General features: G+C 40.2%; 1 protein-coding gene across 5 annotated transcripts in view; it reads right to left on the reverse strand.

The window, feature by feature from the left end:
• SORCS1 (sortilin related VPS10 domain containing receptor 1) overlaps positions 1 to 25,715 on the reverse strand; it is a 583,838-nt gene that overhangs the window by 128,162 nt on the left and 429,961 nt on the right. For all 5 annotated transcript variants that reach the window (XM_032281559.1, XM_032281558.1, XM_032281560.1 and 2 more), the window contains exons 7-9: positions 12,175 to 12,293; positions 9,517 to 9,606; positions 1,982 to 2,161 (exon numbers count right to left, since the gene is read on the reverse strand). In XM_032281559.1, coding sequence (XP_032137450.1) covers positions 1,982 to 2,161; positions 9,517 to 9,606; positions 12,175 to 12,293 — 389 coding nt within the window. The remainder of the gene's footprint in view (positions 1 to 1,981; positions 2,162 to 9,516; positions 9,607 to 12,174; positions 12,294 to 25,715) is intronic.

Raw genomic sequence — 25,715 nt, forward strand, 5'->3', positions numbered from 1 at the left:
TGAGGCTGTAATATATGATATTGTATTGATCTGAAACATGGGCAGGAGAAGAAGTGGAAAATCTTATGAAAGTATACAATCTCACACCAGTTAGAATGGTGATCATTAAAAAATCTGGAGACAACAGATGCTGGAGAGGATGTGAAGAAATAGGAACGCTTTTACAATGTTGGTGGGAGTGTAAATTAGTTTGACCATTGTGGAAGACAGTGTGGTGATTCCTCAAGGATCTAGAAACAGAAATACCATTTGACCCAGCAATCCCATTATTAGGTATATAAACAAAGGATTATAAATCATTCTGCTATAAAGACACATGCATATGTATGTTCATTGTGGCACTGTTTACAATAGAAAAGACTTGGAACCAACCCAAATGCCCATCAATAATAGACTGGATAAAGAAAATGTGGCACATATACACCATGGAATACTATGCAGCCACAAAAAAGGATGAGTTCATGTCCTTTGCAGGGACATGAATGAGGCTGGAAACCATCATTCTCAGCAAACTGACACAAGAACAGAACCAAACATAGCATGTTCTCACTCATAGGTGGGTGTTGAACAATGAGAACACATGGACACAGGGAGGGGAACATCACATACCTGGGCCTGTTGTGGGGTGGGGGAGATAGGGGCAGGATGGCAGAGGGTGGGGGGATTGGGGAGGGATGACATTAGAAGAAATATCTAATGTAGATGATGTGGGGATGGATGCAGCAAACCACCGTGGCATGTGTATACCTATGTAACAATCCTGCACAATCTGCACATGTACCCAATAACTTAAAATATAAATAAATAAAAAGTATGAAAAAGCTTGCAGTGCCCTTTTCTAAATACATACACATAAACCATACCCTATCCTAGTCTGCCATAATTTCTATTACAAATACTTCGGCTCTAAATGTGGCATACAGTTTATTAATATGCCTTATACATACAGAGAAGTTTAGATACTAGAAGAAAATCACTAAGAACCTCTGAAGGAGAAAGAAGACAGAACACATTAAAAAGAATTACAATGATAGGTTAAAAATTCTTAAGTGAAATTAGTTTCTTTCCTGTGGGATATACCCTTACTTCTTATACAAACAACCTCTTGACTTACTGCACTTATTCTCAACTAAATGATAGAGTCCTTATGGCTGCACATATTCAAATCCACTTTAGATTTTTTCAGATAGAATATAGGTATACAGTTGCACTTCCCAAATTCTGAATGTTTTCAAATGGCTTATTATAACCTATTATAAATCCTTCATAGCGCATGATAAGACTGACGAATGGCTAAAATCCATCCCAAAGCAGCAGTTTTCTTTCCAGTTAACTGTGCCTTCAATGGCAACTAAAGCATTGGTTTTTATCATGAAAGCTAACCAATATAACATTCATGATTTTCTTTTGAATCTTGGCCATTCTGAGAAACAAAAAGTCTGCTAAGCTCTGTTCTTGTTGTAGTTGTTTTATTTTCCTAGGTTAAGGAGAAAATGCCTGTTAATCTGATCTCACTCTCTGGCCCTGTGAGATAAAGGTCATTACCCAAGGGAGCTTATTTAACCAGAAAGGTCTTCAAGTCCAAAAGGAGTGTCTTCTGACTGGATACAGGAGACCCTATCACCTTCATTCTTTTTTCTGAGAGACAAGGGAGTGCCATCCACCATCCCTTTACTCACTGCCCTGTCTGCCCTTCAGAACTATGTCCAAACCTCACATGCAGACCATTCTCATCAAACCCTGCAATTGACTGCCTCCTGAGACATTCTGCAAGTCCACTGGGCCTTCATGTCCTCCCAGAGATGCTCTGTGGATTGCAAAATAACTAATAAAAATGTTCTGCAAATCTCCCCATACCCCAAGGGAAATGTGGCCACATAAGAAACAGTATGAAAATGAGCAGAAAAACAGTCCATGCCAGGCTTCCACCAGCCAGCTGGGCACTGCTGTGGCTTAGGACCACATATGCCTCATGACATACCTCATAGAGGTCGATCATGACATTGCCCTCAGGGCCTCTGCTGCTCTGGACATTCTCCAAGGCCAGGGTGAAGTAGACACCACGTGTGTCTGAAATGTAGAGGTTGTATGTGTCATTCTGGTTCCATTCTTGGACCGCTGCAAACACTTGATTCTCATCGGTGCTGATAACATGCATGTCCTGCGAAAAGACACAGGGTCATGAAGAGGGAGGAAGAGTTTTATACGTTAACATGGCAAGCATCCAAAGAGCATGGAATCAAATGAGGAATACCAGAATAAGCACGTTAATGGAAGATAGCTTCCTTTTGCATATGTGATAAATAATAATTAGTGAAGTGTTAATCATGTATTTCCTTTGTCACTTGTGGGGTTAGGCAATACGGTCATGAGAAAAGAGGATGGAGGGATGTTTGGGAGCTGTTTTAATTGCCTCATTACATAATTTGAAAAATTCTTTAATATGTATGATTTGGAGAATCAATTGTCCTGATATTTTTGCCAAGCATAAATATGATACTTGCTAAGAAGGCATATATGGGGCAGATAGGAGGAAAAGCTGGGGGGACAGAGAGAAAATACACAATCCCTGCATCTCTCAGCATGGCTCGTGACCAGCAGCAAGGACATTACCTGTAAGCTTGTTAAACATGTAGAACCTTGGGCCTCACCTGGTGAATGGAAATTTGCATTTTAATAAGATTGCTAAGTAATTATTATGTATATTAAAGTTTGAAAAGCACTGCCCTAAGGTTCAGCAACTCCCAGCCAGTCTCCTCTGCCCTCAGCCCTAAGAAAACATTCACCAGAGAAACCCAAAGTACTAATCTTCATATTGTGTGTTCAAAGACTTAGCTGCTCATCAAAACCTAAACTGAGAGGTTCTGCAGGAATCCTCCTGTGAAAAAGGGTAAGACAGTCTGCGTAAGTGACAATGTTTTCAGGCCCTGGGAGATAGAATTAAAGCAAAAGTAGCAAAGAGGCAGTGAGCACATGCTCCTGGGGTGGGAATTTCAAATTCTTTCCCACTCCATCCATAGCTCTAGAGAAGTACATTGGAAGCTACCACAGACCAAAGCTTGCTGACTCAGACCAAGGCCTGCTGTCCTCTTTAGGAGATGTCTGTTCATATAGTCTTGGCTGCATTTTACCCTCTGCTGAAGAAAGTAGATCTAAAACAACTTCTAAAAACCAAAAATTAAAGCTAGGTAACCAAAACAAACAAAAACAAAGCTTGCACATAACCACAAAGGCAGAAGAGCAACGTAGAATGATTCTTGCTTTTGGCACAGCTTAGTACTCGAACCTTCCCACACGCACCATATTCTATTTTTGAAAAGCTTCAGGAGATCTGACAATCCTCCTAACAATTTCAGTGAGGGGAAATTCTACCTAACTGCTAACCTAAATTTCTCATGGTCACATATGCCCACGCTCTCAATCAAGCGGCATGTCAGCTCGGACCCTGCTCTAGACGTGTAGGAACAAGACTCCCTCTCCTCTTTACCCGTTATCACAGTAAACTCAAGATCCCAGAGGGAGATGTCCATATCCAAAGGGCTTCACGTTTCTCACCTCTACTCAGGTTCCATATGACATATTCGAGTTTCGTAACAATTTTTGTAGAAAGAACCACAAGTAGAGAGGCCAAAAAATGAATCCTGCCCATTAATTTAATGTGTGCTTCTATCCATTGAATGTCTGTTTACATTTCTTCTGATAATTACAGCTCTCTCTAGGTGTCTGCAGGGGAACGGTTTCCACGGTTGCCCTCAGATACCAAAATCCAGAGAGGCTCAAGTTCCTTATATCAAGTGGTGTGATATCCGCATGTAACCTACACACATCCTCCTATACACTTTAAATCATCTCTGGTTTACTTGTAATACCTAATACAATATAAAGGCTATGTAAATAATTGTATCAATTGTTTAATTTGTATTACTTTTTATTATATTAATTTTTTGAATATTTTCCATATAATACAGAATCTGAGAGACACAGGTCCAACTGCACAGATGTATGTTTTTTTGAAAAACGGCCTCATCCCTCTCAGATATATTTCTGTATTAAATCTAAACATTTTTCTGCTTTATTCTACCAGCAGCACCAGAATGAGCTTTTAGAACTGGCATTCAGAATATTCCATTTCTCTGGCAACAGCAACTGAATAGGTAATGGGCATGTGACCCATATAAAGTCAATATGACATGTTTCTAGAATGCCTGTGGAGTTATTAAGGAGAGACAAAATTAGTATCTCACTATTGGTTTATAAGCAGTAAGAATAAAAAGGAAAACTCCAGATCTGCTGAAGACATATCTTGGAAGTAAAGGATGATGCCAACCCTGATGAAAATAGGGTCAGAGGCTCATGCCTGTAATCCTAGCACTTTGAGAGGCCAAGCCGGGTGGATCACCTGAGGTCAGGAGTTCAAGACCAGCCTGGCTAACGTGGTGAAATTCTGCCTCTACTAAAAATACAAAAATTAGCCAGGCGCGGTGGCAGGCACCTGTAATCCTGGCTACTTGGGAGGCTGAGACAGGAGAATTGCTTGAACCCGGGAGGCGGAGATTGTGGTGAGCTGAGATCACGCCACTGCACTCCAGCCTGGGTGACAAGAGCAAAAGTCCATCTCAAAAAAAAGGAAAAAAAAGTAGATGGAGAGAGATGGCCCAATCCTGCAACATCTTTTGGTGTCTAAATTTAGACATTTCGGAAGCTGATCCCACCTCCAGACTTTTCAGTTAAAGAAGACAGTCTAGCCAAGTGGCTGAAGAATGGACTGGAGTAAAACTACTTTAGTTCAAATCTTGGCTCTGTAACTTAGCTGTGTTAATGAAACTCTGTGTCTCATAATTTCAACCTGCAAAACAGATAGTAGAATCCCCCATGGAGTGCTGAGGATGGAATCACTTAATAAGTGTTAAGCTCTTCTATTAGTGCCCGGTACTTAGCATAGGCTCTAGATATGTTAGCTATCCTCAGTTAAGTGAGTCCCTACATCCACTTTGGTGATTAAACCAGGTTGATTTGGCATTTCTGTTTACTGCAAATATTCAAGTCCTAACTATATACCTAACAAGAAGTGGTTCACTCAAGTGTTTTTGTTGTTGTTGTTTAAAATAAAATTTAAAATTCTTTGAACTGGGAGAAGCTATACCCAAGGGTTTGGTTTATTTCCAATGGAGAGACTTGTCTGTGGAAATTGGCCCCAGAGCTGTTCCTGCATTGAAGACCAATCCTCCCATGACTCCGCAACCTACAGGGAAAAGACCTAACTCTTTACCTTGGCATTGAGAAGCATCATACAACTATTCTCAATTCATCCTCCCTTCCTTGTCAGTAAGATGTATCATAATCCCTGAAGCCAAGTTAGAATACTTCAATAATAACCTGACCCCTGCATAGCTAATTCCTACTTCTGTGATTTACAGTGAATTTCTGCATTGGTGAACCTCTGAGTTTCTCACAATAAACATTTGGTTAAATAATCCTAGGCTGGAAGAGTAAAGTGTTTCACCTACACAAGCCACTTCTCCCAAGCTTTTATTTTGTAGACTTGGAAAGGAAAACACAGATGCATCAAATATTGTGGTCTCAGTCACTTAGAGAACTAGTCACACAATAATAACAGATTAAAATGTCCATCTCTAGATATGGCTGAGTTCCAATCCTTCCTTTGCTACATATAATTATGTTGAACAGCCATTTTCAAATGATATTGGTCTTAAATAATTTATTATTTTTTCCTTTCTCCACGTCACAAACTTTTGTTCTAAGAACTAGGTCTTAAATATTTTAATTGAACAGTCTGAAATATTTATATATCTTTCTGTTTTCTCCTTCCCTAAATCCTGTTTCTATGGGTAAAAATGTGCTTTTTCTCCCAATGTGGCACTTTAGGTTGAATGGTTCAACCGAATCACAGGATTTGAGAGCAGGATGCGATCTTACAGATTTTGTATTGAAGCATTTTCTAAAGTCCGCTCTGCAGGACAACAATGTTGTTAGGATTTTAATAGATTTGAAAAGGAAGAAGGAATCCTTTGGTAAAACATTTTAATGAATGGTGAATTAAAAGAGTTTTCTTGCTCACTGGACAGTCTAAACCTTCAACATACCAGCAAGCTACTGCTACTCTCTAGGCAAGAAACACGATGCAGTTTCTTTCTTTTTTTTCAGATATATTTGACCACAGAACCAAATTAACAGAAAGGAATACTAAGAACATTTTATTCTAAGTAACACATATGAGAAAATATTGTTGTGAATCTAAGCTCCTTATTAAAAAAAAAAAAAAAAAAAAAAAGTGGAAAAGTGAAACTGACAAACTAGCCCAAGGTTTCAAAGCAAGTTAGTGACAGACCTGGGTCCCTAACCCGAGTTTCCTGCTGCAAATCAACCAGCCTTCACATCACCTGCATCCTGGTCCACATCCATCTTCCACCATGGAGACAACTAGATCCATACTGATAATAATATTACCTTGCCTTTATAGAGTATCTGTCCTCCAAAATGCTCAAAGCACTTTCACATGTATTCCCTCGTTTATCTCACTTGAGTAGCTTGGAATGGGCTCCAAGCAAGTTAAAGGAAGGAAGACTGTCACTAAGTTTCCCCGTCTGGAGGGCCACATGCTCTTAATGGCAATGGCAATATTAAAATCTCCCCACCCGCTGTCATTCTTTACTACTATCTTATATTTTTTTAGCACAGCTCAGGGTGACTACGGTGTTTTAAGAACTGATACAATAGTAGTGGGTGATTAAAGAAAACTGAGCATAAAAGTGCCAGTTTGTCTTGATTCCTTTGGTCGGCTTGAAGCTTTGTTCATTTCCAGTTGCACCAGCCCTGACTCTGACAGAAGGCCTTGAAATAGATGCGACTTTGTCACAGATCACTCCACCCCAAGCTGGGCCTTCTTTTTGAAGGTATAACAGGACTATAATAAAGAATGTCATTGCATTAAATAATAAACACCCATCTGGACCAAATAATACATTCATTTGCCGTACTAGCCCTCATTTTTTCTGGGAAGAAGCTAAATTAATCACTGCTTTCTACCTTCAGACCCAGACGAGACTGAGTAATGGACCATGGTCTTCTGGGAGAACAGGAGGAAGAGCACAGATGCAAATTCAGGTTCAACGTAAGACGTTTTCTTTCCATACTGGCTAGATGCCACTGGGGGCAACCGTCAGCAGTGATTTGTGTGATGGCTAAGAACAAGCAATGCAAAGTTTTTGTTTCCCAAACCTCCAGCAATGAGTCTACAAACGTTTCTGTGATTTTAAACTGTGATTTCTAGGGTACCTTAAGTCTATGGAATATTATTCTTCTTTTTTAAAAGACCAGGTGATGATGCTCTTTTAATAACAAATACTATTAATTTACCTTCAAGGTAAGAAAATACCTTGAGAGGAGACTTGAGTTCTAGCCTCAGTTATGTAACAAATAGCATTTGATTTGATTAAGACTTAGTCCACTTAAACAGTTTATTCTCGGCCAGACGCAGTGGCTCATGCCTGTAATCCCAGCACTTTGGGAAGCCAAGGAGGGTGGATTAAGAGGTCAGGAGTTCAAGACCAGCCTCACCAATATGGTAAAACTTTGTCACTACTAAAAATACAAAAATTATTCAGGTATGGTGGCACACGCCTGTATTCCTAGCTACTCGGGAAGCTGAGGCAGGAGAATCGCTTGAACCCGGGAAGCAGAGGTCGCCCCGTGAGCCAAGATTACACCACTGCACTCCAGCCTGGGCAACAGAGTGAGACTCCATCTCAAAAACAAATAGTCTATTCCCAAGAGTACGTATGAGATGAGTGCCTCCAATGGCTGTTTCCTGATATGGTCTCCATTCCCACATACCTCATGAATGACAGCAGCATGACATAATTCTTTTTTTCTAAGGTGCAAATCCTGCAAGCCAGCTACTTCATTTATTAGTCAATCAAAGAAACAACAATTTATTTCAGTGCTCAACAGAAAAAAAACAGCTCTGTTGTATTTATTGAGTTAACATGTTCATTTCTCTGACAGACCTTCCTAAGAGATTATCAAGGGTAATTTGAACAGCACTCAGTTTTCCTTTTACATAGTGATGCTATCCAATTCTTATCTAAGGCACAACTTCAGTGTTGTAAATTCTTGTCTTATGGGAAAAAAAAAAAAAAACAACCCACTTCAGCCAAGTCAAGAACAACAAGAATTTAAATGTATACAGACACAGACATACATACAGTTCCAGATAATTACTACCGCCATTAATCTCTCAGCAGCTGAAAATAATAACTACGAACACAGCTATCATTCTTCGGAGTTAATAGTGCAACTCAATGTGTGTTATTACCTCTAATGGGCTGAGGCTTACAGCCCACCTTTCACTATGTTAGGATCAGGGAAGGGTGGTAAGAAAGAGAATTCAACCTGGAGAAGCCAGAACAATCTGTTACCACTGACTCTCCCAGGAGAGGAGGCCTGCTGTGCCCTTGTGTTATGTCTAATATATGACTTCCCGGGCAGCTCTCTGGTGTTGGTTCAAGACAGCATACTACAAAGTCATGGATGAAAATATAAGAGAAAGAGGCATGGAAACTCAATTTAAAAAAAAAAAAGTTATATGTGTTATTTATGCAACCCAAAGGCTTCAAAGTTGAGCTATAACTCTATTTAAACCTGCAGAGTCCCTTTCTTACAGCCACATACGTCTCCCTTGCTCTAGGATTAAGGCACAATACATGTACAGTTTCTAGTCACTTTAAATACATCACGATGGCGGCACAGCTCTGAGCTCCGGAATCAGTGTGACCTCCACTAGGTGGCGCTCCGTATTAACGCAGTCCAGCACTTCTGGAAAGGCAGCCCCGGATGTCCGCCGTGGAGGGTGTTTAACTTTTGTTTGCCACTGTTTCCAAAGGGTGTGCCTTTGGGGAAGTCTAAAAAGTGAGCTGTGCCTCAGAACTCCACAGACACCCAGGCTCGTAAGTTTACAGGGAGCTGATTGGCTGAGAGGGAAAGCAAAGGCTGGTGCCACGTCACGGCATCGCACTCAGTAAATAACTGATAATAAAACGGGACAGAAATGGATCGCAGCTGTTTCACTGAAACACAACACATCCAAAAAATGTCTTCTGTCTTGTTAGAAAACCAATAGATACGGCTTGAAAACCTTTACTATTGAAAAGCAAAAGCAAATCAATTATTAATTCATAAGAATGCTCCTATAGCAACAATAAGAGGAAGGGAAGGCGAAGGGAAGGGAGGGGAGGGGGGAGGGGGGGGGGGGGGGAGGTTGTTGCTGAGACTACAAGGGCAGGGGAAGGGAATGAGGTGGGAAAGGGAGAGGGAACAAGAGGAGGGTAATAAGACTGACCAAAGACAGCAGGGCAGAGTGAACTTGTGAAACAGAGATGAGAGATATAAAGAAGAAATGACAATGAGAGGCTAAAAGAGTCCTTGGGAAAGGGGATGAAGAATGGCTTCTGTGAATAAGAGGCAAGAGTGAAATGAAGAAAGGGATTCAGGCCATACCTTGGGCAAAGCATATTTCGGAAGCTTCATCTGGGCAAAGGCGTTCCTTCGGTAGGACACGTAGTAATGTGGCCGCCCTCCTGATGTCAGCTGGATCATAAAAACGAGACTGTGAGAGGAGCTACTATAACAGGTACACGTCACAGAGCAGCCACCTGAATGGAAAAAAGTAGCTTCCAACACAACCAACGGCATTAATGTCTATTGCGGACAAGCGTAAAGACTGGCATTCAGTTCAAACACAACTTATAGAGTACGTGAGCTACTCAGAGGCCCAAACTGAACGACTGGACAAAAACACAATTCTTAAATTTGCACTGTGGCTCAGATGCCAGAACACATTTTGAGTTATTTTTTTCAAATGATAGTAACCTTGGGGTACACTGGCTCATTGCCATCACTGGCCCAGGTCTCTGGATCCAAGTCCATGACCCTACGAGCAGGTGCCTGTGCCGTATCAGAAGGAAATGGCCCAGGTCAAACAGTGGCAGAGCTGGAGCTTCACATCTCTGGGCACTGAATTCCAGTGTGATGGTGTTACATGGACGATTATGGGCATATGGCCCAGACAGGAATGCTGGCACATCAGACAGAAAACCAGGCTAGGACTGTTGTCCAAATTCACTCTAGGTCTCTTCTATTTTATTATTATTATTATTATTATTATTATTTTTAGACGAAGTTTCCCTCTCGTTACCCAGGCTGGAGTGCAATGGTGCCATTTCGGCTCACTGCAACCTCCACCTCCCAGGTTCAAGCTATTTTACTGATTCAGCCTCCGAAGTATATGAGGAGATTACAGGCCCCTGCCACCATGCCCTGCTATTTTTTTTTTTTTTAGTAGAGACAGGGGGGTTTCACCATGTTGCCCAGGTTGGTTTTGAACCTCTGATGATCCACCTGCCTTGGCCTCCCAAAGTGCTGGGACTATAGGTGTGAGCCACCATAGCAGGCCTATTAAAAATCCTTTTAGAGACACGTCTCAGTCTATTGTCCAGGGATAGAGTGCAGTGGCATAATCATGGCTCACTACACCGTTCAACTCCCGGGCTCAAGTGATCCTCCTCAGTAGCTGAGACTCCAAGCAGGTGCCGCCACAGCCAGCTGTCCTCCAATCTTGTCCAAAGCATGCAGCCCAATGAATCCTGGTGGGTGTGAGACAGGGCAGGAAGGGGTGTGGTCTCCACCTCAGCATAAGAACAACATGCAGGACACAGTGTCAAGGGCACCACCACCAGTCTCTCTCTCTCCTTTGCAGCCACTCTTAACCCCCATAAATGCTTGGAGTTTGAATGGCAGCTGGAGTTTGCATACTCAGAATGTCAACAAATGTGAATGTTTATCACATTAGGAATGTGACTTGACAAGTTATCGTCTTCGCCATCATGTGGCCAGATCACCTCTTAGGTCTAATGAGGGGTTACAGGATGTTCATGGTGGCATGGGTAAAGACCATATGAAATTCTAAATGCAGAATTGATTTGTAAGTCATAGATGTGGATCACGAACTGTTATTAGAAACCAGAAAAGGTTCCTGGGAGCAGCACTGATACAGAAATGGATTATAGACAGAACCAATACGTGTAACTATTCAAATGTCACTTGACAGCTTGATGCTGAAAATTTCAGACTATTAATTACCCATTTCCCTGAAGAATAAAGAAATGGGGAGTGTGTGTGTGTGTGTGTGTGTGTTTCTGTGTGTGTGTGAGATCATTTGTAAAACATTTTAAAAGTACACAGGCTGGTGGGCATCGAAACAAATTGCTTCCTCAAAGCATGTAATTAAGTATTCTAAATCATAATTTCTTGTCCAAATGAATATAATACTGTCTAGAATGGGTCTCAATTGTAGTGAAATTTTATATATTTATATATATGTATAAGCTATTTAGCAATTGTCCCTTTGTCATTTTTAACATGGAAGGCAGTAACTGAATTTTCTAACACATTGCCCTAACAGGCTTAAATTTTCCTTGAATGCTGAAAAGCAGTGCAGCATATTTGCTTCTTTTCTTTGCGAACAACTCAGAAAACTTCAGCTTCTCACACTGTTCCCCACTCTCTCGGGGTGAAAACCTGGCTGAAGACATATGCTCTGAAGTGTCTCTATCCCAATCACAGTTGGTGCATGACCGTAAAAGCTGATTACTCTCCCCCTGGCCTCTGCCTCCCACTATCTCCAGCCACCCCACAGCTTCCCTTCCCATTCCTGCTTCTCCACGTTTAAGGTGGGTATTGGGGAGGGGGCCGATTGGCTGACCCCTCCCCAGATAGAAAGAGACTGACGTAGTTGTTCAGTCCCTTTGATAGCCGGGAGCTTCTTTGGAATGCTAGTGTAGGGGACAGATGGAACTGTGCATCATCCTGGAGACAATCTCACTATTCTATGTGGTGACTTCATGACCCCATGTTGATAAGATCCTCCGGACACAGCCCAAAGAAACTAATTACTATCCTACTAGTACAGAAAATTCCCACACTCAGTAATTATCCTTTTGTTGAAAAGACAGTGACTTTCCCCTCTCTCCCTCTCTCCTTCCCTCCCTCCCTTCCTCTCTTAGTGGAGGGTAAAGCAGGCAAAAGGAACTGCGATAGGGACGGAGACAAGGAAAAGAAATGTTTTTGAGACGTTCAACAGAAGTGGATCTTTCATACCTGAACAAACACGTAATCATCCTGAACAATCAAAGAGTCTGGGTCAATGTAGCCCGGAAAAGGTTTATTTCTGTTGGCCTCTGTACAGTTCTGCATCCGGCAAGTTAGATAATGTGAATCTGAAAAAAAAAAAATATGGGGTTGAGGGGGATAGACAGTCAGAGCTTAGAGTCAGAATGGACATTTGCTATTTCCCTCACCATTTCCAATTCTTTAAACAAGCCTCTCGATCTTTGTTAAATACGTTATTGTCACTGCTATTGTTATTTAAATTATTACCATTATATTTATTACTTACTTGCTCTCATTATCACCTACATCACCTTCTGGTGCTTCCATCAAGTCTTGATATCCCGGAATACTACATTCTTGCTAACTATTCTTTTCTCCCCCAAACCCAAGTTAAAAGATTTTCCAAAACTGGCAATAATACTTGTGATTTCACAGTTAATTGTTTCCGTTAGTAGGTTTCACCTTCACACTTTGACCTCTGACAAACAGGAAAATACACACACATCTGATCATTCATCATCTAATGATAAAATGATGTTGTTATAAGTAGTAAGCATCTAGGATAAGATAAGGGTTTCTCTTCCACAATTCACTAGAAGTAAAACAGAATTAGGAGGCGTTCCTTGAGCCAAGACTTTGCTTTTATTTTACAGAGGAGTCAACTGAAATCCTGGATCTCACCTGATGATAACTACAATATCAGTAATGACAACTCTTACACCTTTGGACTCTATCGCTGATAATATATTTTATCAGGAAGGCTATTCCTGTGTTTTGACCGTACTATCCTGGCCTCTCTCTAATCAGATCATCTTATTCCCTTACTTAAAGCTCCTTTTGACTGGGCACAGTGGCTCGCACGTGTAATCCCAGAACTTTGAGAGGCCGAGGTGGGCGGGTCACGAGGTCAGGAGATTGAAACCATCCTGGCTAACATGGTGAAACCCCATCTCTGCTAAAACTACAAAGTATCTGGACATGGTGGCACACGCCTATAGTCCCAGCTACTCAGGAGGCTGAGGCAGGAGAATCGCTTCAACCTGGGAGGCGGAGGCTGCAGTGAGCCAAGATCATGCCACTGTACTCCAGCCGGAGTGACGGAGCCAGACTCCGTCTCAAAAAACAAAACAAAACAAAAAAACACTCTTTTTACCTCATTGTATTTAGAATAAATTCAAACTCTCCACTATCCACCACACCAATCCTCCAACCTCCCAAACTTCCCACCACGCTAATCTTTTCTACTCTCTCTCTGATTCTTCTAATCCACCCTACTGTATGTTGAAGAAGTTGGCCAAATTTTCTACCACTTTAAAGACTCTCATTTGTATTCCCTCTGCCTAAAATTCTTCTCCCCAGGCTGTTCCCAAAGCAGGCTCTAGATTTCAGCTAGCTCACTGTTACATCCGAGGATCTTCCATGATTATTCTTTATCACACACCATCCTATTAGCTCTCTCTATGGAATTTATCGCAATATAAAACTGCCTTGTTCATTATTTCTTTCTTGCTGAACACTGCATCCATTACAATGTAATCTCCATTAAGGCAAATGCCTTTTTTGCTGTTGTTGCTATTACTCACTGCTGTGCACTCCAGATCCTAATACTGTTCCTGGCACACAGCAGGCAATAAATAAATATTTGTTGGAACGTGCCACTTATTGAAATATATCCTTTTGAGTATAAAAAAAGTTATTTTACTTGTTTTTGATGCTTAATGAGTAGGTGGGTTTGATTTTCAGATGTCAGAGGCTTATGCAGAAATCCACATTTAGAAATGAAAATATAAGAATATGATTATTTACAGGAAATGGATGTGGGCAATGGTATGTTGAGATAGCTAAGCTAGATACAAGGATTCACTAAAGACTTCACTTAAGAATATCAGGAAGGCAGAATTGTCCAGGACCACCTTTACCTAAGGAACTTGCGTGCACCTGTATTCTGCAAAGAGTGCCACTAGGGGGCGGCATGCACTCTTGCTCCCTGTGACCAATGACCAATGGTTGCTGATAAACTCTCAGCAGATGATGGTAGAGACCCTTGCATACCATCTTCCTTCACCTGGCTGCCATTTCCAAAGATGGGAATAGCTGTCAAGTGCTTTAACCTGTATAGTCCTAGTGAAACCACCTCCAAAATTAAAGAAAAGTCCCCTGTTCTTCCTTCCTCATCTCCTTTTTCAGGCATCCCTGTAATTTCATTTTAGAGCAGAACACAGGATCTTTTTCCTTAAAGACAGTTTCTAGGACCTATCCCTTTCCAGAACAATCCTCCCACTAGCACACAAAATCTTTACCTCACAATTTTACACTGCACCAGAAAGTTTTACAGATTTTAAGTGACTTCTCTTTTCCAAAATGTATCTTGGGGGTCATAGAAACAATGGAGATTTGTGACAATAAGAAGTAGGCTTGAATTCTGATGTGATTATTTATTAGCTGTGTAGTTCATAGGAAATCCTTTCATATTCCTGAGTCTTGCTGTTATTGTAATACCAGGGGTTCTGTTTTGGTTCTTCTGCTCATCATACAAAAAGCCAGTCACTGAGACAACAGGTATTGCTAAGAAAGAAGACTTTAATCAGGTGCCACAGCTGAGGAAATGGGAGATCAGTCTCAAATCCATATCCCTGACCAACTAAAATTAGAAGTTTATGTAGCAGGGAAGAAATATAACCATGTGTGGGAAAATAGGAATTAGAGAGGTGTAAGGAAGAAGAGCTGGTCAGCAGGAAGCAAGCTGTCAGGCAATCAGGATGGGTGAGAGGTCTAGTGTCTCACTGTCTAGATGCAATGATCTGGTAAGCTAGCATCCCAGTTCCTTGATGCTGTCTGGGAGGCTTGATGGTTAGTTGCCTGAGAAAAGAACTCGGATAAGAACTTGGATAAAACAAATGTAACTTTCTCAAGTTTTAAGACTGGGAGGATCAATTTCTGCATTTATTCAAAAGAAAGCATAAACATCATGTTCTATGGGACAATTGGGCCAGTTTCGCTGCCTCCTTCGTCTATTAAAGGAGAATGTCAATATCACCTATCTTGTACTTTAGCTGTAAGAATTAAAATAACATGTATGCTAAATGTTTTGAAACTGAAACTCATACAAATGTTGTTATAATTAAGAATAATATTTCTGTTTTCTGTCTTGCTACCTTTTATAATGATAAGTTTTGGGAACACACTAGTCCTTAAATTTGGCTAGTTAAGCCAAATTTAAATATTCCACTTACATTTCTGACTCAGGTACTCTTGGCAAGCTGCTGAACACCCATTCTTCTCTGCCTTATTGCTGAAAAGGCAATTCTGGATCTGTCAGATCATCTTTTCTCCATGTGACTCAGAAGTTCCCATATGCGAAGATGGATGTTGTCAGTCTAAACCCACTCAAGCCTTCCTTCTCTACTTAACATTGGTTGTTTTAGAAGAGGACATTTAAACCTAATACTGGTACATGAGAAGTGAGGGGAGAACTTTTAAGAGGTGTCTGAGAGATATCAGAAGATACAGCAGAAGGTCTCCTGCCTCTGTAAACACTGTGTCTTAATGTGAATGGCTCTAGGCTTCTGGTTACCCAAAGAAGCCAATCTTACAGTCAAGCTTATAAAATGCGTATGACAACCAGATGGAAAGTACCCATTCCCTAATGACATCATTGAGCTGTTGACGGTACTGAATCTAAAGCTGCCCAACCTCTGTGCTTCTTGTTATGTGAGATAATGAACAAAAACAAGGGTTCAACACACTGGGAATTTGATTAGGAGGTCTTGAGCTTCAAATTACAAATACACTTTCCAACTAGAATTTCAAAGATCAACACCTAATGAGGACTTGAGGCATACACATTTCTCATTTTATTTGTATTAGTGTCTGACGGCTCTTTTCTTTTCCTTAAAACCTAAATCTCCTCTTCAAAGGCCCCTGTACAAACATAAGATGGAAAATATTAACACACCCTTTTCATGTTTCTAACTCATCTATACAGAAATTATTAATCTAAGGGATTTAAGAAGAAAATAAAGATAGAATCTAACATTTGTTGAGCATCTATGAGCCAGGCAGTCTGAAGCATGTTCATATAGATCTAGTACATTTATTCTTCACAACACTACAGAGTATACCAACTGATTTTGCAGATAAAGAGAATGAAGCTAAAAGAAATAGTGATTTGTAGAAATGGCAGTATGTGGTTGCAACGGATTAGCCTGACTGCAACTTTGGTTTATTTCTACATACTATATTGCATGAAAAATCCCAGTGAGTTTAGGGTCAACTTTTGTTAAGTATACTTTGGCTTCTATCTAAGAATCAAACAGATACCCCTAGATACAAAACAAGACCACCTTAAGATTTTTGTGTGGTAATTTGCCAAAATGAATCAAGATACTTAAAAATGCAGGACCAGCCTGACCAACATAGTAAAACCCCATCTCTAATAAAAACATAAAATTAGCTGGGTGTGGTGGCATGTGCCACTAATCCCAGCTACTTGGGAGGCTGAGGCAGGAGAATCACTTGAACTCAAGAGGTCTCAGTGAGCTGGGATTGCAGCACTGCACTCCAGCCTGGCAACAAGAGCAAAACCCCAACCCAAAAAAAAAAAAAAAAAAAAAGATATTCTTTGACCTAGGATTTATTTCTGAGAATTCTAAGGAAAAAAAATCTAAGATCAATGCAAATATATATATTTTTTAATTTTAAAATAAAAACACTTGGATATTTATAAGTGATATTTATAATAAAAAAAATTTTGGAAAAAATGAAATGGCCAATAGAAAAAGAACTTAATAAACTATGGAACATTTAGAATTTGCTGCTAAGATCCTGCTTTTATGAGGAAATGCTTAATATATTTTGTATTATAGAAGTAGGTTACCAATTAGTAATCTTACACCAACGTTAATTTCCTAGCTTTGAAAAATATACCACAGTTACGTAAAATGTTAACATTAGAGGAAGCTGGGTATAGAGTACATGTATTCTGTACTATCTTGAGTAACTTTTCCGTGTATGTAAAATTATTCCAAAATAAAAATTTTTAAAAAGTAGGTTACCAAAATATGTGCATTATGGACCTGCGTTTTTCTGCAAGATGTATATATAGATATCTATAAATATATGTTTGCACAGGAAAAATGAATAAAAGATACATATGAGATGTCAACAACAGCGGAGAGGCACTAATGTGAAAGAGCTGGACAATCTGTAATAACAAATCCCTCGTCCAGCCCCTCACAGCTGGGCAAGTAGGGGAGGGGGTCGTCACGGTGGGCTTGTAAGATCAACATTCTCTAATTTCTCTACTTGTTCTTTCGCTACTTCCCATGCCACATATTGCTGTTGAGCTGTGCAATAAGCCTATCTTTGGTCTGAGAATTACCAAGTATAAAAGTGGGTGACATGAGAAAAGCCCGGGAAGAGGTCTTCAAACCACTTTTTGCTCAGAGTGGCTCAAAGTGAAATTTGCAAGCTGAAGGGGAAATGATCCATTCTGAAGAGCCTGCCCCTGGTAAAGTGTTCCTGGTTTGTTCCCTTTCTCCTCCCAATGGAAACAGAAAGAAATTGGCTGCACTTCATAATGAGGGACCAATCACTCTTATTCCCCTTGGGGCTTGCTGTAATAGCATTAAGTATGATGAACTCTTTCCATATTCAATTCTGGTGAGTGTATGATGTGATTCCATAGGAAGTATCTTGTAATTTGGCATTAATTAACGTCAATTAATGCATGCAACTGCTAGACATTAGAATTAATTTCATTACTTTTCCTACACAGATGTTTTCCTTGCCATAGGTAATTAGGACACTGTGCTGTTCTTTTCAAGCATCTTCACTCTCTGCAACAGCTGCTGCTTAGAATAATGCAATCCCCAACCACCCAAAACCTGTGCTGATCTAGGGAGTGGAAGCTCTTTTAAAAAGCTAAGCTTTGAACAGAGGATCAGAGGTTTAAATGCAGGCCCAAGGCCTGCTAGCTTGGTAAACCAAAGTAAATCACTTCATGTCTCCAAACTCTGATCTAGAAAATGGGAATAAACAACATCCATCTTGCCAGAAGTTATGAGCACGGTAAATGACCTTCTCAGAGTTGCCCACCATGTTGGAGATGGAGCTAGGACCTAGAACATCACTCCAACAGGAAGATGGAATGCCCGCTGATTGGCCCTGCGTGTTGGGTGCAAAGAGGACTTCCACATTCTCCTCGTAGACCTACTTATTTTGCAGTGCTGTCTGCCGACCACTACCACACCCTGTGCTGCCTATGCGGACTATTTGTATTTGTATTAATTATTGTACAAGGAGAATATTTTTTCATGGTATTTTTAAAAACTTACTTAAAAAAAAATCTTTAACCCAAACAAAAATTGAATATAAAAAGAAAGAAGTGATGACATTTGATGACATTAGTCCTGAAATGTACTGAATCAAGTGCCTGGTTGGGCTGTGCTCACATAATGGTAGCTATAGCTGGTATTTAAGTTCTCTCTCTTTAATCACCAATATTGCTTACTGTGTGTCAAGCTAACCACCTATAAATTACTAAGGACATTTCTACCAGAAGCAGCAGCGGCTCCCTCCCTCCCTCCCTCCCTTCCTTTCTTCCCTTTTCTCCCTCTTTTTATTTTAGGCAAAGTCTCATTGGGTCGCCCAGGCTGGAGTACAGTGGCGTGATCTCGGCTCACTGCAACCTCCGCCTCCCAGGTTGAAGCGATTCTCCTGCCTCAGCCTCCTGAGTACCTGGGATTACAGAAGCGCACCACTACACCTGGCTAATTTTTGTATTTGTAGTAGAGACGGGGTTTCATCATGTTGGCCAGGTTGGTCTCGAACTCCTGACCTCAGGTAATCCACCCACCCCAGCCTCCCAAAGTGCTGGGATTACAGGCATGAGCCACCACACCTGGCCACTTCTTTCTTTTTATATTCAATTTTTGTTTGGGTTAAAGATTTTTTTTTTTAAGTAAGTTTTTAAAAATACCATGAAAAAATATTCTCCTTGTACAATAATTAATACAAATACAAATATTCTGCATAGGCAGCACAGGGTGTGGTAGTGGTCGGCAGACAGCACTGCAAAATAAGTAGGTCTACGAGGAGAGTGTGGAAGTCATCTTTGTACCCAACACGCAGGGCCAATCAGCGGGCATTCCATCTTCCTGTTGGAGTGATGTTCTAGGTCCTAGCTCCATCTCCAACATGCCGGGCAACTCTGAGAAGGTCATTTACCATGCCCGGTTTTAGATGATTTCCTTACATAATGAGAGTTATTAGGGTTTTAGAAACAAAAAGGATGTTAAAAATCAGACTGTGACTTTAAGATCCAACAGATCTTTACCATAAATTATCCACTGAAACCTGTTTCCTTCCCACTGCTGTCAAAACAGAACAAAGCTCTGTGATGTTGCTGGCAAGACCCTGTCTTGAAGGCTTCTGCTATTTCTAAATAGCATGCTTATTCCTGGCTGACACCCTATGTTCATTCAGAGAGTTCTGCCGATTTGAGTTGCCTTTTCCTTTCCTGTTAGTCCAAATCCTTCCTGGACCTTTTTCTGTGGAGTTTTTCCTGGGGCTCAGACAAACCTTTCCTTCGCCAGAATGTCTTCACTGATAACAGCAACAGCAGCATTAACCTCCAAAATAACCAGAGCAACCTCTCCTCAGGGTCAGGAACTGTGCAAAGTGAATCACATGTTTTGTCTCTCTTAAACTTTGTTAAAAATTCAGGCCGGGTGCAGTGGTTTACGCTTGTAATCCCTACATTTTGGGAAGCCAAGGTGGGTGGATCACTTGAGGTCAGGAGCTCGAGACCAGCCTGACCAACATAGCAAAAAAAAAAATATCTTTTTATATATTTATATATTTTATCTCTGGGACTCTATCCTTCCATTCTATCATTCAACGAGTATTTATTTAGCACCAAATACTTCAATTTGCCCTAATATTGTAGAAGTTTAAGCAAAGCTAGAAACAAGGCAGGCAAGCATAAGCACTTTAAAACTCACCTATTCCCATTGTTTCCATTTGGAAACCATTTAAATCAACAATTTAAGCAATCTGTTTAAAAGCAAAACAGATTTTAAAGCCCATACAAGCACACATAACTTATCCTTTTGTTCTATTGCTCTGTTGTTTTGAAGCTTTTATATTAAATGTTCTCATCACACACACACACACACACACACACACACACGTACACGTGTCAACGTACTGCTGTTCATATACACTTAATTCCTATCAGGATTCTAGTGCCCTCTGTCACATGTATCAGCTAGAAATTGAGAATGTCAAAAGTGAGATTATAGTCTTGGCTCCAGAAATTCTACACAGAGGATAAGACACTTCTGTGAAAATTATAAACTTACATCAAATGTTCTAGCTTGGCATGATGAGTTTGTGACTTAGCACTGCTTTCTTCTATGACATTTCTTGATTTGGGACCAGGGTAACTTACTAAATTTCGTATTTCATTGTTGGCCTTTGGGCATTCAGGAAGCCATGACTACTGCAGGGAAAATTCTGGGATCATAAAATGTTGCCAAGCATGAAACTAAAAACTGGGAACATGGCAGAGAAAATAGAAGCATATTACTAGGTGGGTCCAAAAAGTAACTGCGGTAATTGCCAAAAACCATAATTACTTTTGCACCAACCTAATAATATAAATACAGAAAGGTCACTATCGAATTACAACGAAGCAGGGTGAGTGTATTCCAGGAGAAGTGGAAGTGCTATGGGCTTGCTGGTGAGACAGCCAACCCTCATACCTCTGCAGAGATGCTTTACTCTGTGCTGGAAACTTTTCCTGTGACACTGAATTTATTTTACTTTGCATCACACAGAGCTGTGGACTTGTTATTCCCCCATGGCCTATGTAGTTTTCTTGAGGACAGAGACTAGTTTACTATTCAGTCTATGTTATAGAGGGAATTACTTTTGTAAGGGATGGGGACGTTATGGAAAAGCTAAGGAAAGCCTACAAGGCTTCCTGGAATGGTGACGAGGATACCTCATCATTCCAGAAAGAAGGAGTACTGGGCAGGAGCACAGAGGCATGAGAGAATGGGAGATATGTTTGGGGAACATGGGCTGTCTGTTTTGCGAGAAAGTCCTCCTAGAAACCCACACTGACACCTAGTTTAGTTGGGTAAAGGGAAAATTATCCACAATGTCACACTCGATCATGGAGAACTGAGAAGCATATCACATAACTTTGCAAGTTAAGTTTACAAAGGACAGTAGGGAGCAGTGGGAGAGTTAAGAAAGACAGAGACAGAGAAGGATAAAAAGACAAAATCAAACAGGAAAGAAAGTGGGAAGGGCCGAGAAAGAAATGAAACCATTTAGCTCATGAAGGAGAAAGCATACAGTTTCCAGTTTCTTCTTCAAGTGTTTTTATTTTTTGAAGGGGGAATGAGGGAAGAGGGTGTGCAAATTTACTTAGATGTGTCTACATGCTATAAGATTAATTTCAGAACAGAGAGACACTGCCTCTAAGACATGTGCTACATTCAATGAACAATTTCTTAATTTTTTTATCTCCCTCCATAACAGGTATCATACTTGAAACATAGGAGGTGCTCAACAAAGAACAGTATGGAAAAGTCCTCATCCCAGATAGTGGAATAAAGACAAATGACACATCTGCCTGCCCCTCCCTCTAATCCAGCCACCTGGCCTTCTGTTATGCCTCAGCCATGCCAAGCATGCTCATATCCCATAGCCTCTGCATGTACTCTTCCATCTGTCTGGAATGCTCTTCCAGCAGACAGACACACAGCTCTCTCCCATGCTTCCATATAGACTTGGCTTGAGTACCAAATGCCGCCTTATCTGAGACTTCTTCCTGATGGTCCTCTTTCTCTCATCGCTCTCTATTCTCCCTACTCGGTTTTTCTCATACATTTGTAGATCCACTTCCCATGCAAGTGCATTGTGCGTTTTTTATAACATTTTCCCTAACTAGAAGGTAAACTTTACGAGAGCAGATCCTGTAGTTCAATTCCTAATCATCCCTCATTCATGCCTAGAAGAGCGTCTGATGTGGCGTAGATGCCCAACAGTATTTTTTGAATGAATGAATAACAGGTCCAGAGTGAAACAGACTTGGCTTTAAATCCTAACTCTGAAACAATGGAAAAAGACACTTAATCTTTGTAAGCCCCATTTCCCCATCATTAATATGAGGAAAATAAGACTAGTATCTACCTCCAAGGGTTGTTATAAGTAGGGCAGCTGAAAAGTACCTAGTGTGCTCACAGGAGATAAATAATAGGAATATAATGCATGATCCTAGCATCACTGTTGCTTGAGAATTTAGAGGAAAAAGGAAGAAAATAGATGAATAAATGCCAAGGTCTTTATGATGCTACTTTTTTTAAAAAAAGCAAGAATCAGAAACATTAGAAATTTTTCAACATCTGGGGATTGCCACATCTGCATGCTGTATGGCTTGCTGCTATGGTATTCTGAGGGATCCCAAGGACCAAATAGATGCCTAGATCTTTGTCCTAAAGTTAAGGGCTGTGAGTGAGCAGCTTTTTGTGCACCTCTGTTCTGTCATCCTCAGCTTGGAAGATAAGGGCACAGACCTTCTTGCAGGTGGGTGGGTAACTGGGAAGCAGAGGAAGTGGCCTATAATGGCTACAAAGAACCCAATCTGAAAGCTGCCCGCTGAGCCTGTTGTTGTACTGTCACTATCAGGCTTTTCAATGCTATGCTAGGAGGCCCGTGTTATCTTATTTCATGCTTTTCTGGTTGGTTGTTAGGGTTGCCTTTAGGCTACTAAATCAGAGAGGCCACGTGGATATCACTAGTCATTGAAATCAAGAGCCTTTTGCAATATGAAACATGGGGTCAGAATAACACTGCTAGGGAAAAAAAAAAAGCAAAGTACTAGATTCGGGCTATACTAGCTAAACCTTGATGCTTTCTTTGGGGATAGAAGAGAAGAAAGAATGTATGCATTTTATCAGCATGTTGGGAAGTGATGAAGATCTATCAGAATCTGAAGCTGACCAGAAATGGAAACTTCTAACCTCTTCCAAGCTCTACCTTGGAAGCTATTCATAACTTGCCGAAAAAGGAAGATAAATGAAGACTATGAAATGCAGGGTCTAAGAATGGCAACTGTTGTGCTAATGTTGGGACTTTGGCTGAAGTGGGGGTGCCAATGTGATATTTTTAAAAGTGTATATCAACGCCAAAGGTTCGTCTTCTCAAGTCAAAAGATTTGACTTTTTGAAGTCCAATGAAGAAGAGATAAAGGTAGAAAAGAAAAATTCTCAACCTCATTCCTAATTAAATACATACAGATTAAAACAATAAGGATATGCCTTTTTAAAATTTGCTCTCAGATGGATATTTGAAGTCTTCAATAATGTCCGGGATTGCTGAGGGCTTGCAAACAGACATTCTCATACTGAGAGACTATTCACTGTTGCAAATATCTCAGGAGGCAATTTGACAATATCTACAAAAATTAAAAATGTATAAACTCTCTGACCCAGGAATTTTCCCTCATGAAATTCTCTTTCCGTAATGTTTGTTGCTTACACAAGCTTGAATGCTTACTAACCAAATAAATAATATGTGTGTATGTGTATATATTTGCATTGTTTGAAATAGCCAGAGGTTTCTGTACCTACAAAGGTCTCTATAATTTAGTAACTACTCAATTAAATTACTAAATTTAGTAATTATTAAGTTATAGTTGACTTTATAACGGGGTTCTATGTATCAACTAACCATGAAGTTGCTAAATTTGTATGTGCTAATATGAAATATTTTTAACTTGCTTTTATATTCACAAACACTAAATTTGGCACAACAATTTTTCAACAAGTTTATTTGTGTGAGTATATGTGTGTGTATACATATACATATTCATCTGCATAAGCCTAAACAATTTCTGGAGAAATACAGGTATAATATATACAAATTATATGTGTATATATATCTATATATACCTATATATGTGTGTGTGTGTATATATATAACTTCTTACCTTTTAATTGTTATCGCTATTTTTGTTGATATGAAAGTAAATCTGTTTTCACAGTGAAAACTCCAAAACACTCTGCAGCCAAGATACTGAAGACTTTGAGAACCGCAGTCTCCATTACCTCCCGAAAGCATTTCAGCAGTGCTCACCTTATCCAGATTTTGACATACTTACTGTTCAATATGGAAACTAGGCTGGAAAGCTGGATGATAGGAAGTAGAAAACAAGATCTCCAGTTCTTCCCCAAGACCAGAATTAGTGGGATGCATAGTTACATAAAGTTGTGAGTTTCTTTTATTTTATTTCAGCCTGTTAAAATGCTAGTTTCGGGTTCATTTCACAGAGGTTTGGAGCAGTCATTTTCACAGATGGTTAAAGGGCCAAGGTTTGTTGTTCCCCAGTGAATGAGATTAGTCCTTGGGAAAGTTGTTATGAGGTGACTCACTCATGTAAATAAACACTGAGACCAGTAATTGTCTCCCCTGTCCCCTATCCCCTGTCCCTGCTCGCACAAATCACCACCAGTACAGAAACATTCAGGTTATAGGTTGGGCCTTTTATTTTGGAAGTAAAAGGAAGATGCCATAATGGCCAAAGATGGTAATGCAGGTTCTCTTACAGATGACCATAATATACAACTATACACCCGTGTGTAATTGCCATGTGAAAAATTTTGATACAAGTTGTTATTTTCCTCCAAAATCAAATCTGCATAAAACGTGGCACCCAATTTCAAGGAGTTATTAAGTTTCTTGCACTCATCTGTTAGTGCTACAGGACTCCACTGACCCAGTGGTTAAAGATCCTTCTTTCAGTAGGTATACCTAAACAGTGACACGCTAATATATTTATTAATTCAACAAATATTAAATGTTTCATCTGGGGATGGTGGCTCATGCCTATAATCCCAGCAATTTGGGAGGTCAAGGCAGGAGGATCACTTGAGTCCAGGAGTTCAAGACCAGCCTGGGCAACATGGTGAGACTTCATCACTACTAAAAAGGTAAAATAAAATAAAAATAAATGTTTTGGGCTCTGAGCTCTCTTTTGGACATAGAACAGAGATTAAATAAAATACAATTAGCCAGGCATGGTGGCACATGTCTGTAACCCCAGCTACTCAGCAGGCTGAGGCAGGAGAATCACTTGAACCCGGGAGGTGGAGGTTGCGGTAAGCCGAGATCTTGCCATTGCCCTCCAGCCTGGGCAACAAGAGTGAAACTTTGTCTCAAAAAAAAAAAAAAAGATACAACTTTTCACACAGCTTTCAACCCAACAGTTTGGTCAACATTTTCTCTTTAACTATATGGATTACACACACATATACGCAAATACACCTATGTTAGGCAAATCAATAAAATACAGGTTTCCTTTTTAGTGTTTTAATGTGCTGGGCTCCAACCATGCACACACATACCCACACACACACAAATGAATACTTAAACAATAAAATATTTGCTTTCTGATTGAGGACCTGTCAATTTGTCATCGTTAAACTCAGAGGCTACTAATAAATGTCACATCCAAT

The sequence above is a fragment of the Sapajus apella genome, unplaced genomic scaffold (genome assembly GCF_009761245.1).
Source record: "Sapajus apella isolate SASKATOON/1434 unplaced genomic scaffold, GSC_monkey_1.0 scaffold13, whole genome shotgun sequence".
Lineage (NCBI taxonomy): Eukaryota > Metazoa > Chordata > Mammalia > Primates > Cebidae > Sapajus > Sapajus apella.